This window comes from Notechis scutatus, chromosome 1 (genome assembly GCF_049901735.1).
Source record: "Notechis scutatus isolate UNSWTSFEM ecotype Mainland chromosome 1, rNotScu1.2, whole genome shotgun sequence".
In the NCBI taxonomy this organism is placed as follows: Eukaryota; Metazoa; Chordata; class Lepidosauria; order Squamata; family Elapidae; genus Notechis; species Notechis scutatus.
Genome location: NC_142009.1, coordinates 327,944,579 through 327,959,892, shown reverse-complemented (window position 1 = coordinate 327,959,892; position 15,314 = coordinate 327,944,579). Strand labels below are relative to the sequence as shown.

Sequence of the window (15,314 nt, the reverse complement as noted above, 5' to 3'; positions counted from 1 at the left end):
TGGTTTCGTGTGCTGCTTGCATCCCACAGGTGGGGCTTTGCTTGTTCGCATGGACTGATTTCTGGCATGCCTTGGACCAGTACCGGCCCCCACAAACTGGGGTCAGGGACCCCTGTGTTACAGTTTGGGAGCAGTGCAGAATCCCCTCTCGTGTGTGCCAGAAAGAGGGTTCTTTGAGAGCAGGACATCTTCAGAAAAGCCTCCCTTGCAAATCTTAAGTTGAACAAGTTCACGACAAGAGAATTCTCTCTCCTAAGCACTTTAGGACTTTAAAAGTCAACATTGTCCCCTTAAGTTTTGTCCCCTAATTGACAACCAGGAGAGAATTCCAGTACAGGTAGTCCTCGACATACGGCCACAATTGGAACCAAAATTTCCAGTGCTAAGTAAGGCAGTTATTAAGGGAGATGTGCCTGATTTTACAACCTTTTTGGCTATGGTTCTAAAGTGAATCACTGCAGTTATTTAGTTAATCTGGCTTACCCCGTTGACTTTGCTTTTCAGAAACCGACTGGGAAGATTGCAAAGAGTGATGACATGATCCTGGGATACACAATTGTTGTAAAATTATGTTGGTTGCCAAGTGCCCAAATTTTGATCGTGGGACCATGGGAAACGCTGGTCATCCATGCAGAGATTGATCATGTCACTTTTCTCAGTGCTGTTGTAACTTCAGGCAGTTGGTAAATAAATAGTTGTAAGTCAAGGACTACTTGTACCAGGCATATACTGTGTTGCCCCAAAAATAAGACCTATCCCGAAAATAAGACCTAGCATGTATCTGCGTTTGCACCCAATATAAGTCCTACCCCCCAAAAAATAACCTTGTGCAGCCAGCCAGCCACCCACCCATTCCGTCTGATTGCTTGCACTGCCACCGACATGAGGTGAGGTGAGGTGGAGTTTCCCCACATGTCCCACACCATCTTACCTCAGTGTCCCCGGAACCAGGCCATCCACACCCCGACAGCTGCCCCAAGGCAGGTGTCGGGGCATGGATGGCCTGGCTGCTGGGGCCCTGAGGTAAGCTGGTGAAGGGCATGTGGGGCAACTCCACCCCCTACCTTGTGGCGGTGGCACTCAAGAAATAAGACTTCCCCAAAAAATAAGTCCTAGTGCTTATTTCAGAGCCCCAAAGAATATAAGACCGGGTCTTATTTTCAGGGAAATACGGTAACATATCTATACCTTGTAGTGGCTAACTGTTCCATGTTTCTTAACCTTAGCAACTTTAAGATATGTGGACCAACTCATTTCTCCAGCCAACATACTTAAAATGTTAAGACTGAGAAACACTGGTCTTGTTTGCACACCTGGACATATTTCAAGGATAGCTCTATCTAGCACACTACAGTAGTTAGGATGAGAAGAAGCCAGGCCTCTGAGATATATTCATCTCAGGTATGGCTTGCAATAATTAGTTGTGCAAAATGTCACGCACCATGGTTGCCATCCCTAACTCCAGTAAATAGCTAAAGTGCTCGAGATTGAAGCAGATGATGTATATAAAACTGTGGTTCTCAAACTGTGGTCCACAGACCCCTGGGAGGGGTGCGATGTCATCACAGGGGGTCCATGAAAGCTTGAAGATGTCAACTCATAAAATATTTCTTTTAGAGTTGCCAACAGAAAAGGAAGGGGGAACAGTATAGCAGCTTGCAAAACCGAAACTGCATTCCATACATGTTTTCAAAGATAGTAACTAGGGGACCAAAGTTTCTGCCGCACAAAATTCTAACTGGAGAGGCATGATTGATAACTCTTGGCTATGGATGTGTCCCATTGGAGAATATGAATTATGATACACCCAGGGGGTGGGGGAAAATCCAGGGTCAAGGGTGACAATGAATTATGTGTCTCAGAGTCGGCTACACCCAGGCAGTGCCAGCATGTTAACTCCCAATAAATCCTTTTTAAGTTTTAAGTTTGGCTCATGATTTAAATGGGGGTAACTGCGGGAATCCTGACAGAAGAAATGTTATGGTTTAAATCTTGAAGTTAAGTCTTGGGGGTCCATGGCCATAGTCCAAATCCAATATCCAAGGTATTCAAAGGGAGTCCGTAATGAAGAAAAGGTTGAGAATCGCTGACATAAGGAATTGGACCAAGACTGGGTTGACCCATGATCAAGTCCATCCTCAACCATAAAGTTCCTTCCGGCATGCCTTCTTTCTCCCAGCCCAAATTCTCTCAGAGGGTTGTCTGAGGGGGGAGAATATTGTACATTACTCTGAGGTCTTGGAAGAAAGACAAGCTATAAATCTAATGAATAAACAATAAATAACTTCTGGGAAGCCTCTGAGATATCCTCAAGCGCCATGTGTACCAGATGTTAGGTTCATGACTTACCACTGTTTGTGTTATAAAATAATTTTGCTGGCTGCAACGGGAAACCAAAAAAAAAAAAAAAAAATGCATTGAACTTTCTGCCAAGCTCACTGCAAAGTCACAACATCCACACCCGAGATCATTTCACCGGTTTATTTTCTACTACCCCAGAGGCTGTAAAACAGCATGGGAATTGCAATAAATCGCAACCAATAAGTGAATCCCAACTTTTTCCTTCCTTGTAGTGCACTCCGAATTGTGGGCCTGGTTTCCGTCATCGCGTTGTCCTTTGCAAAAGTGGCGACCATCGTGCCACACTGTCTACCTCCCAGTGTCGCGAGAGCTCCAGACCCCCAAACACCATAAGGTGCAGCCTTCGGCGCTGTCCGCCCCCGCGGTGGGTCACTGGCGAATGGGGAGAGGTACACAAAGTTTCTTTTTCTCCTACAGTTTTAAAGCACTAGTCAATAATTGTTCAAGAGGCACAGCACAGCATGTTGGGGGCACTGAATCCAAAGGCCAGAAAGCCAGTGAGAAGAAGCTATTGATCTGCCATACTGATTGGTTTTAATCCAAGATGAAATCCTTTTGAGGTCTGTTTTTTTTTTCACAAAGTAACTGAAGAATAGTTATGTTTTTAGGGGAACAAGTCAAAGCAAGTTCACCAAATCTGCCTTTGACACATTCAGAGATTAATAATCAGTGGTGAGATTCAAATATTTTTACTACCGGTTCTGGGGGCGTGGCTTGGTGGGCATGGGAGGGGAAGGATATACTGCAAAATCCCCATTCCTCCCACCCCCAACCTGCTTTCCAGCTCCGTTCTCCTGGGCAGGGCAACCAAAGAAGACCCAGCCAATCAGCTGGGACTCGGAAGGCAGAGAAGAGATGGGGCGGGGCCAGTCAGAGGTGGGATTTGCCGGTTCTCCGAACTACTCAAAATTTCTGCTACCGGTTCTCCAGAACTGGTCAGAACCTGCTGAATGCAACCTCTCTTAATAATGTTTGAATCAGAAGGGCCAAGGAGAGGATGGTGATGAAAGTGTTAAAAGACTCCAGGATCTAAAGCTGATCTGCCATACTGATTGGTTTTAATCCAAGATGAAATCCTTTGAGGTCCATTTTTTTTCCAAAAGAAACTGAATTAGTCCAGAACTAATTCTTCCACTCCACCCTCCACCTGTCAGCGTTCCAGGAAACCTCCACTCCAAACAATAACTCCGAGACAGACATCTCAAAAGTTCTGTTTTATTTGGATAGTAAACTGGCACATCTGGGAAATCCCGAATCTGAAAGTTCTGGGTTTCCTTGTAATAAATTTAAAAAAAAAATACAAATCCAGACCCTGCACCCATCATCGGATCACATGCCCCAATCACCATCCGTCCCAACTTGAGACGTCCTCTCACCCAGGTGCAGAAATAACAGGACCTTGACTTAGAAGAAGAATGCTATTATGTCTAACCACATACACTCCAAGAAATTCTCCCCCTCCCATTTTCCCAAGCTCAAGAATGTGGCAGTGTGGAAGCGTCTGGTGTCAATGTGGCTTCCAAAGCTGACACCACCATCCAGTCAGAACTGATGAAGCTTCTCGGATGAGAAGCGAAATGTCTTCTTCTTCCTCAAGGAAAAAACATATTCCAGTTGCCTTTTGAAAAGAAAAAAAAAACATCTTTGAGACAATCATGTCCTGGATGACTGAGAATCTCCGTAGATTCCACAATTTAAAATTGCAAAGGTCGAGAAACACTGCTCAAGACCCAGCAAAAGAATGAAGGGAGGGCAGTGCTCCAAACTCAAAATAATAGATCTGCTCTCTTGATTTAGCCCAATTTCTGCATCTGCCTTACTCTTTCCCGCAGTGCTCTGGGCAGTGCAGTTTTGGGCAGCAGAGGCGTTCCGTCCAGTGCGTGACCTACACAGGACAACCATCTGGTGAATGTGTAGAAGCCCTGAAGCCCTCGGCCATGCAACAGTGTGAAAGCAAATGTGATTCTGGACTGATAGAAAACCCTGAAGGTACCCATAGCATGGAATGATTTGCAAGCTGAGCAAAGAAATTAACCCTTTGAAATGGCCGAATGACTCAAACCTATTGTTTGGATTCTGGACTGCAACATGGCCCAGAAGCCTGAAACCATAGACTGCCAAATGTGAGTTTGGCCTGGGGTACTTTTGGCCAATGGAACATGTAGTAGGAATTCTGCTGTGCGGTTCACAAAAGCCCAACCATGTTGATTTTTTACCACAGAACATTACAGTGGCATGAGGGTTTTGTTTTTTTTGCATACTAAAAGTAGACTTTAATTCAATCTTGGCAACTTTAAGAAGTGTGGACTTCAACTCCCAGAATTCTCCAACCAGCATTGCTGGATGGGGTATTCTAGGAGTTCAAGTCCATAAGTCTTTAAATGGCCCAGGTTAGACATCCCTACTCTAGTTGTTGAGGTATTTTACCCCAGCATTTAAGGACTGCAGGGGATGGCGGTGGGTGGCATGATGATATCATCTGAAAAAGGAGAGTTTAGAATATTTTTTTGTTCATTTTCTGAGGCGCAGAGTTTCAAGTAATACAAGTAGCATCTTATAAGTGACATCAGAAGCATCTAGATGCTGGTAATAAAAGACCATTGGAGGACCACAGATGGTTTATCCTCGATGTACGATTTAGCATTCTATCTGAACTTTGCCCTTATGGCTTAGTCACCAAGCTATGGTTAAGCTATAGTGTAGCATGTTATATGGATAAATGATTAGTTTTGTGGCGTTCTTGATGCTATTGAAGCTTGGTGGTTTATTTGCAGACGTTTCATTACTCAACTAGGTAACATCATCAGTATGATGGATTGTGGAATTTGCTGCCTCTACATATTGTAGCTTTCCCTGCAGTTTTGTTGGGCTGTGGTTTCCTCCTTGGTGGTTCCTTGATGAGAGTATCGCCTTCTGCCTTATTGTTTGTCTGCTGTTAATCCCTGCTTATCTGAACGTTGACTGTTGGAGGAGTTGTATTGTATTCTTTTCATTTCCTTTGTAGACTTTTTCATATTTCTTTTGAATGGTGTATAAACGGGGTGTATCTCTATCAGATAAAAGACTAGAACATCAGACAAACAATCAGGCAGAAAACAATCCTCTAAACAAGGAACCACCAAGGAGGGAAACCTTACCCCACCACAGCTGGCAGAGCAAGCAACTGCAGTGGTGCTAAAAAAAAAGTTTGCGAAATGGTTTGAATTTACAATATTTCTGCATAAATATTAACCAAAACGTGTTCTGTTTTCTAACCAAGTCCCAAAACTAGAAAAACGACCCAATTAAACAAATAGAAACATTATACTTGCTCATTTATTGAGGAAAATTATCCAACTACCTATATAAAGAGACAGCAATTCCTGCTCTCACTCACAGTGATGATATTAGCTTGTTGGATAATAAAATGCCTGCAAGCAAATGACCACAGAAAGTAGCAAGAATGCCACAGTTCAACCCCAAGCTACAGATATTCTATCAGAATGATTAATTCTCTCTCTCTCTCCCTCTCTCTCTCTCTCTCTCTCTGTGTGTGTGTGTGTGTGTGTCTCCCTCTCCTTCTCCCTCTCCCTCTCTCCCTCTCCCTCTCCCTCCCTTTCTTTCCTTCTCTCCTTCTTCTCCAGAATGCAAAGACGTCAACAAGGTTGCCTATTGCCCTTTGGTGTTGAAAGCCAAGTTCTGTAGTCGTTCATACTTCCGACAGATGTGTTGCAAAACCTGCCAGGGCCATTAAACGGATTCGTGTCCATTTAGAACTGCAGGAAAACTGGAAAAGGTCCAGGAGGGGAAGAGAGACTGCTGCACCATTTCCCCATCTCCACCTGCTCTTTCCCGCCGAGATCATCAGTGAAAAAGCCAGCACCATAGGCTTTGGTGCTCCCAGAAACCAAAGAAAATCTCTATCTTCCCCATTGGTTAAGTACCGCTATTAAACCACTGCTGAAATGCGCACTGAGGCAGACAGTGGCATATCAGGCTAGGAAGTACTACACAGAGGCAGGAGGGAGACCGAATGGATGGGAAGCACATTTAAGCGCATTACTTGAAATGCTAAACATTTGTATTTATTTTATTACACAGCTGGGTACCATGATTGCTGGCCGACTGCACTATCACAGCGATAATCCCCCACTGCCCAACAGGGAAGGAGATTCGAGTTACCAGCACCCCATCTACATGTTTTAGATCTTGACCCCAAAAGCAGTGCTTTGGCAGGGTTACAGAATAAGGTAGATAAAAGATATGAAGAGAGAAGTGGATGGAATCACAAGCCTACTGTCAAATGGTAGAGCAAAGTGTTCCTCTACCTTGGGAACTTTAAGATGCGTGAACTTCAACTCCCAGAATTCTCCAGCTAGTATGCAATCCCAGTATTTGGGTTGGCTGGCATGGCTAGCTGAAGAATTTTGGGAGTTGAAGTCCACACACCTTAAAGTTCCCAAGGTTGAAAAATCATTGATATTTTTTTTCTTGGACATAACACAAGAAATTCCATAAAACTCACTTGGTTTGTGAGTTTGCTCTTGTTTTAGTTTTCTAAAAGAAGGGAAAAGAGAAATGAATGACCTCCAACTCTGTTATTCCGTTTTCTGAATATCCTTACATGCATTTGGATCATGTTTGAGGAATTCTAGTATTTTTTTTTTCAAATATAAAAAAATTCAGTCACAATCTTTTATTATCACAAAGTGAATGTTAACAGCCAAAATACATATATGGGGAAAGGAAGATCCTATTTGTTTATCTGGTTTTTTTTTAATTTCTTTGCTAATACCTTGAATCTGTGCCAAATTTAGAATTATTTTTAAGGTGCACGTTTCAATGTTATTTGTTATGATTTTTTCATCCCTTTATCACTCACTTTAATCCCCAGCTTTTCAACTGAGAGTAACAAAAAATGGTGCTATGATTTCAATGTAATAATATCACTTTAGCTTATTTTTATTCTGCCACAGAAAATTTATCACTGATTCAGATGTAATATTGTTATCCATGGTTTTTTTATTTTGTTTTAATTGCAGGAATGACTTCTTTATGTGACATGGAGTATGTATGTATGAAAGCCCTGTATGTTTAATTTGTTTTATTAGTTGAAAAATGTTCAAGGCAAATACTGCTCAAATAGAATTCTGAGTCACATGCAATTTAATTTCCAATTTTAAAAAAACAAATCCATGTATAAACCATAGTTTCAAATGCTTTCATTCATTCACCGTTCCTCCATATTATCTATCTTCCTACTATATATGGACATAAAATAAAATGCTTTTTTTAAAAAAAATGATACAATGTCATGTGACACTATATTGATTATGTTTGTGTAGTGTTTTGCCAATTCATTGTAGCATTTCAAAATACTACACAAACAGAATCATGATATACATAGAGCAGCAATCTTCATTTTTTAAAACTGTATACATGCAGATAATTATATATTGCTAGGATATAAAAGACAAAATCAAAATAGACTGTAATTTTCAGTTTCTCTGATGCTCATTTTTGTAATTCGATCAATTTTATTTGACTCATTTTCTCTACTTTTTTATTTGTAAACTTTACACTTCCATACAATTTTGAGGTTTGTTTTTTTTAAATACATTAACATTTGTTAAATTTCTTTGAACATCCACATTTGTTTGCAAATATATAAAGTATATAGTTTTGCAAGCAATTTCCCCATATTGCATTTTTCTATATTACTTTCCAGTGATGCCTTTTGTATGAAATATTTTTCAGTATCTACTATGATCAACAAGCTTCATGGCTCAGAAAAATACAATTTTCACAACTGGGATTTATTTCTTGAGTTTCTTTTCCATCTCTAATCATGACTGGGGCTGCGTGTGTGCAAATGTGTTGGTGTGTGTGTGCACAATGTTTTATCAATGCATACATTTGCACATTTATAACTGTTGACTTTGTATTGAACGATCTTAGGGGCAAAACTCTTTGGATAATAATGAGTATTTATTAGATTACATATTTTAAAGATGGTAAGCCCGTCCTATAGTATTGATTCTGCTGCAGGGGATTCTATCCTGCTTTCATGATGTACAGGTAGGTCCTTGCACTTATGACTATTGCAGTGTCACCACATCACAGGATCAAACTTTGGTCTCTTGGCAACTGGCATGTATTTATGATGGTTGCAGTGTCCCAGGATCACTCGATCACTGTTTGCAAACTTTCCCAGCCAGCTTCCGACAAGCAATGGGGAAAACCAGATTCACTTCACACAAAAATGTAAAATTGGGCACAACTCACTTAGCAACTGCATCACTTATCATGGAAGTTCTGGTCCCAATCATGGTCGTAAATCAAGGACTACCTGTATTCTAAGAGAAAAGATACAAAAACAGAAAGCTGCTTTATCCACTTTTCTACTGTTTTAGAAATGCTTCCAGGTGAGCTAAAATTAAAGAGAAGGATTCAGATCAAAGCACAGCAAAGGCATATAACAAAGCTGGTTTCCTTGCTCCTACCTGTATCATCCATGGAAAGGACTCCATGGGGGCCTATAAACATTCACCTGCTTATAATCTAATGAAAACAACCCTTAAATGGGTCTCTAGTCTTTGTGTTGAAGTCAAACTCCCCTGGCCCTGAGTTAGTGCCTCCCAGATAAGTTGAGAAAGTGGTTTATTGTGCAAGGATCGTGTGGCATTTCACTCATTTTGTGCTATTTATTTTGGTCTCCCCTTGACATTTCACCTGAGTTAAAACGACAACAAAAAATCTGGATCCAGTTCAAATGTTAGATTGATGATAACCAGCATTTGACTAGAAATAGATAGAATGGCATATTCATATACATGAAAATATTTTCAAAGGTTATAAAAGAAACCATTTGACTTTTCAGTACTTGTTAACTCGCCTGAGGACAAATCCTTAAATATTCAGCTTGGGACTGTAGTGCAATAAGAAAATATGAGGTAACTTCCTGTTCTCAGGTCATTCCTGTACAAGCAAAGATCCTTCTCCCAATATACAGGTAGCCTTTGCTTACTGACTCCCTTGTTTAGTATCTGGTTGAAGTTACAACCACTGGAAAAAAAACCTCCAGATTGGCCCTAATCCTCACATTTATAGTCATTGCACCCACCTCACCCCTGGGTTATCTTGATTCCCATTTGTGACTTCAGACAAGAATTAATTGGAAGCATGGAAGTGAAATTGCAAGTTGTATTCATGTGATGTCTCACTTAATGATAGTGATTTGCTTGATGATGGAAACAAAAATGACATAACTCTGGCGCAGCCACGTGAAATTTCACGTAGTCACCCCAGCACTTAGCAATGTGACTGCCATTCCCAGTTAGAGTCACTAAGTGAGGATTACTTGTAATCATTCTAATTGACTTACAAGTGATGTTTTAAATGATGTTTGTGATTTTACTGCTGCTCAGATAGGGAATTCTATTCTGATGCTTGCAATGTAAGGTTTTTTTTTAATGTATAATTTCATATATAAATATACACAGATGTATTATTATAATGATTATAGAAATTGTTTAAAATCTTATTTCCAAGAGGAAAGCATTTGAAAGACAGAGAGAGAAATTACAGCATGAGTTTTATAATAAAGGAACTACCTACCAGCCCAAGTTCGAGTTTATTTGCTTATTTTTGAATTCTGATCTCTAGAACTGCCTATCCATAATGACTTTTATGAATCAGTACCTTCATGCAGCTGTGGAAAACACAAACACTACAATTTCCAGAACAGAAAAGAGCAGGTTTGGGAAACTTCACTTAATATTCAGCTGTAGGATTAAAATAAATTTTAAGATGTCGGATTAAGGTTGAAGGGTCAAAGCAACTATCAGATGAATTTCAGTAAAAAAAGTATAGGGTTAAACATCCAGACAGAGGTAAAAATCTCCAACATATAGGCAAGACATCGTCATTCAAGCTCCTCTTTTATACATGTTTTGACATCACATACATGTACAAAATGGGGTGGGGTTTGGATGACAGTGCTGTACCCACCCTCTTGTAATAATAATGATAAATAATTTTTATTATAGTCACAGACCAGCATTACACATAAGAAACATTTTTTTTTTAAATTTAAAAGGCAAGATAATACATTACAATTAGTGGTCATTGGACAGTCAAAATGCCTAACTTCGCAGGCAGTATACCGAAATTTAGCTACATTCAAAGAAATGATCATACTCTGATAACAGCAATTGTATGTAGAAAAGATCTGTGTTTCCAAGGTGAAGTGAGCCTCGACTTATGACCACAATTGAGCCTAAAAAATTTGTTGCTAAGTGAGACATTTGTTAAGTGGGTTTTGCCCCATTTCTTGCCACATTGTTAAGTGAATCACAGCAGTTTGTTAAGTTAGTACAGGGACTCCTCGACTTATAGCAGTTGATTGAGTGATCATTCAGAGTTACAACAGCATTGAATTGAATTGAATTCTTTATTGTCATTGTAGATATATACACAGGATAACCCATACAACAAAATTCACATAACACCCAGAGACCAGACTCAACATGCACACACACCAGGGGTGGGATGCTACTGGTTCTGCCCAGCTCTATAGAACCGGTAGCTCTGAAGAGTAGCAGACAGAGAACCAGTTCTGTGTTTGCTGCTGTTTGGCCCACCTGCCCACCCGGGCTCTTACCTGTCCTTTATTTCCTGCTTTTTCAACCTCAGTTGCTTTGCGCGGCTCAGCTGAGGTTGAAAAAGCAGGAAAAAAAGAGGCTTTTTCAAATGCTGTGCACCTGCGCGCAGCGTTTTTCAGTTGTCAGCACAGCTTAAGGTTTGTTTACACGCGTGCACAGCACGCATATGCACACAAAACATAGTCACTGAACCGGTAGTAACACCGGTTGAATCCCACCCCTGACACACACATGACAATCCACAAACACCTCCCCACCCACCAAAATTCCCCGCCTCCTAAAAACACACAAGCATCCACACAACAGACCAAGTAATACTGTCCAACAGCTCACTAATGGTGGTCCTTAAGTTCATTGTTAAGTGCAATTATAGCTCTGGGATAGAAACTATTCAGAAAATGTGTGGTCCGAGTTTTAATTGTTCTGTATCTTTTGCCAGAAGGCAACAGATCACAAAGATTGTGAGCAGGATGGGAAGAGTCTTATGTGACTTACAACCATTTTTCAGAGTTATGACCTTTGGAGCATCCCACGTTCATGTGATCAACATTCAGATGCTTGGCAACAGGTTCATACTTAAAACCATTCGTTTAATGACCGCTCAAAGTTACAACAGCAATGGAAAAAGTGAGTTATGACAATTTTTCACACTTACGACTGTTGTAGTATCTCCAAAGTCACATGATCAAAATTCAGGTGCTTGGCACCCGGCTCATATTTATGACCGTTTCGGTGTCCTGGGGCCGTGTGATCGCTTTGTGCAACTTTCCAATGAGCAAAATCCATCAGGAATGTAGTGATTTACTTTATAAACGTGGCAGGAAAGGCCGTAAAATGGGGAGAAAATTCACATAACGGTCTTGTTTACCAATATAAATATTGGGCTCGATTGAGGTCATAAATCAAAGACTATCTGTAAATATTTTGCTGATTTGGAAAGAGGTGTTTGACTCCCCATCCTCTTGCAGATTCTGACATTCCCCAATTGGCACTCTACCTGGATGAATATTAAATCGTGTGCAGCTCTGGAACACATCCACAAAGAGATCATTATTATGTAGCCTAGAATCAAGCTAATTGGAAAAACTGAAAATAAGTAGCCCAGAGAAAAGATATAAAAAGTTATGATAGTCGATTGAAGGGTGGCAACCCCTGGGCCACAGTCCACTACCAGGCTGTAGCCCATTTGGAACTAGGCTGCCTGAACCGTGCGACATGCGTGTGCGTGCAACTCAAATTGCACAAGCGGCGGGGTTGGTTGCCCTCTTACCTCCCCAATGGGCTGCCAAGCCATAAAGATTGGGGACCGCTGGTACAACGTCTTGATACAATGTGATGTTTTTTTTTCCTTGAGACAACAGTTAGAACCTATAGTGGTATGTGCAAATAGCCTTGGGAGATAGGAGGTAAAGCCAGACCCTGGACAACTATCACGTAAAAGGTACTTTAGGAAGGGAGGCAGAGGTGGTGTTCAGCAGGTTCTGATCAGTTCTGGAGAACCAGTAGCGGAAATTTTGAGTAGTTCAGAGAAGTGGCAAATACCATCTCTGACTGGCCTCGCTGCCTCCCGAGTCCCAGCTGATCAGCTGGGTCTTCTTTTGTTGCCCTTCACAGGAGAACAGAGCTGGAAAGCAGGTGAGTGGGGCATGGAGGGAATGGGATTTTGCATTAACCTTCCCCCAGGAGTGGAGAGGGAATGGAGATTTTACAGTATCCTTCCCCTGCCCCGCCCACCAAGCCACACCCACCAAGCCACACCCACAGAACCATTAGTAAAAAAAACTGAATTCCCACCAAGGTGGGAGGTGTAAGAAGCAGTTCAGAAGGGATCTCCCTCATTTTCCAAAGAATAAAGAAGGGGGCAAGAAAAGCTTTCAGACTTGCAAGGTTGATGCTTGCCCCTATAGGTAGTCCAGAAAAGAAGCACAACAACAAATACCAGTTCTAATTTTATTGCAGAATCTTGCAAGAGAATAATAGATGCAATCCATGGAGGTGGGGAGGAGTCCTGTATTACAAAATAATGGCATTGAAATGTCCAGATATTTTAATGCACTGCTTTTAGCTGCCACTGCCACCCTTGCTATCACTGAAAATTGCTGACTTTCCAAAATATTTGGAAAATATTTATTTAAATTACTGAAATGGATGAATTTAAGTAAAGCCATCTGCATTTCTCAGAGAATAACTCATTCTCTGAGGGGCTGGATATTTAGCACATCCTCACTGCTGATAAGGTTTCATGTCTGATGAGTCATTTCTCTGAAGATGATACCTTTAAAACAACAAGGGTGTTGGTTTGTTTCATACATCCGGATTGATCTTAGCAGAGGTGTTCCTCTTAATCTCATTTTGACAAGCGAGGGCAAACCTTATTTTTTTTACTTACCCAAAATACGGAAATGTAGGGGAATTAAGCAAAGTGTTGGGGGGGTGGTGGAATAGAGGAAGCAACTCTGGTTCCATTTCGCTCTCTCTCTTTCGGTTGCACAAAGAGTTATTGCAGGACTCAGAGCTCGCTTGCTAGCAAGTCTGCCATGTCCTCTGGGAAAACTTGGTGAATCAAGACGGCAATTGGCCCATCTTGGTGGTAGGTTAATCTTGGCCACCAAGCTGGAGAGCAGACAGGAAGAAAGCCATGGTAAGTCCCATCAGACCCAAAAACCTGGGTGCAGAGCAGGGGGGTGAGAAGTACGTGCTGTGAAACCTTGACGTTCTATTTTGAACCCCTGAAAAACAGGATTAATATCCTATCACATCTGGATAGTAGAAGAGGAGGATAAGAGGGCATGCTTCCTGCAAAAATTACCCTCCCAAACACACATGCATTGAGATTTAATACTGACGGAGCCTTGTAAATGTTTGAAATAAATATTTCACATCTACACGACTACTGAACACCAGCTGGAAGTTATATCAGGCTGAGATTTGAAGGGCCTGTTTGAAAATCCCACCCAAATCAATACAACGTTCATTTTGGATGGGAGTTTTAGAGTGAACTAGAACATTATTTTGCTTTCATACATCTGAGATAGTGGGTGAAATTTCCTCTCCTGGCCTTGAAGTACTTTTTCCCCCCCTTTTCCCTGGTGACAATCATTCTTATTATCCTGGATATATTTTTTTTCAATTGAGATCATGTGTTTTTCAATGCTGTGATACCTTTTAGTGGATAAAATAAATCAAATGTTCCTGCTTGGAGATGGATCCCCTGATATATATTTTTTAAATTACTTCAATTCTTGCACAATGGTTAAATGTTATAAGACTTTGGAGACTCTTATCATAGGATGTCCAGGCGCCAAAATTAGAATCCTGCCCTATTTAACTAATCCAAGAACTCTGACATCAATCTCATAAAATTTCAGCCTTTAGAAATGAAATAAATTATTTAATAAGGGGTAGGTGGGTGCGTTATCTGGGTGGTCTTAAAAGCATAGGCATTGTGCTGTTGATTTATGTTCTACCACTCTTAAGACTCAAGAGATGGCTATCCATGGTATTCTTTGCCTGATGCTTCCTACAGTATCTAATAATGTCAGTCAGGAATTTCTTCCAGCCAAGAATCTCCTTTTATTTGAATCTCAAATTTTTCCAGTCAATCAACTGGAGAGTAAGATGTTAAAAGTCCAATACAACTGGAGGACATCAGAGTAAAGGAGGCTGATGTTGCCACTGCTGGGATCCTAAATCAACAGGACTATAAACAACCATAAATTCGTATGTTCTTTGGTCTAGCACAGCTTTTCCCAGAATGTCACTTTTTGAACCTTCCACCATGTTAGATATTGATCATACCTGCTGAGAACATCACCACTTCAAGGTCAGACTCAAGGGGGATAAATTCCATTGTTTCCAGGCATTCTCCTATTAATCCAATCCTTACTGAGGTAGCTGACCTACTTACTATATGGATGGCAGATTTAGCTAGATGCTTAGACTGGATTTGGCATTTTTATCCATCTATTTAGTTATTCCAAAACCCGGAGCTAGGCGGATGTTGCAGTTTGATGGCATTAAAGGTATTGTCACAGGATGCCACCAAATAAAACTACCTTTTGCAATTGACTGGTGGTGATTTTGTCAATGCCAATGGTGTTAAATGGTGTTTCAGATGTTTTGAGGTTGGTGCCTCGTGTTTCTTCGCTTTCTTTTGCCACAGTCGTTCTATTTCTATTTGTAGGTCCCCGTGATTTGTGATTTTCTCAAGTTTTTTCTTCTTTTTTCTTTTTCTTTTTCTTTTTTCTACTCTGTTGTCTCCAAGCTCTGTCACATTCACTATCCAGACTTTTTTTAAAAAAAAGTTCTTAT

The 15,314-nt window shown here is 40.8% G+C and overlaps 2 protein-coding genes across 2 annotated transcripts in view; both read left to right on the top strand.

Annotated features, from left to right (window-relative positions):
- Positions 1-8,159, top strand: part of ADAMTS10 (ADAM metallopeptidase with thrombospondin type 1 motif 10) — an 82,234-nt gene extending 74,075 nt beyond the window's left edge. Inside the window, exons 23-25 of the mRNA XM_087951384.1 lie at positions 2,574-2,750; positions 4,194-4,350; positions 5,985-8,159. Of these exons, the coding sequence (XP_087807510.1) occupies positions 2,574-2,750; positions 4,194-4,350; positions 5,985-6,094 (444 nt within the window). The 3' untranslated portion in view covers positions 6,095-8,159. The remainder of the gene's footprint in view (positions 1-2,573; positions 2,751-4,193; positions 4,351-5,984) is intronic.
- Positions 8,160-13,478: 5,319 nt separating this feature from the next.
- Positions 13,479-15,314, top strand: part of MYO1F (myosin IF) — a 95,367-nt gene continuing 93,531 nt past the window's right edge. Inside the window, exon 1 of the mRNA XM_026681093.2 lies at positions 13,479-13,644. Within this exon, the coding sequence (XP_026536878.1) occupies positions 13,642-13,644 (3 nt within the window). The 5' untranslated portion in view covers positions 13,479-13,641. The remainder of the gene's footprint in view (positions 13,645-15,314) is intronic.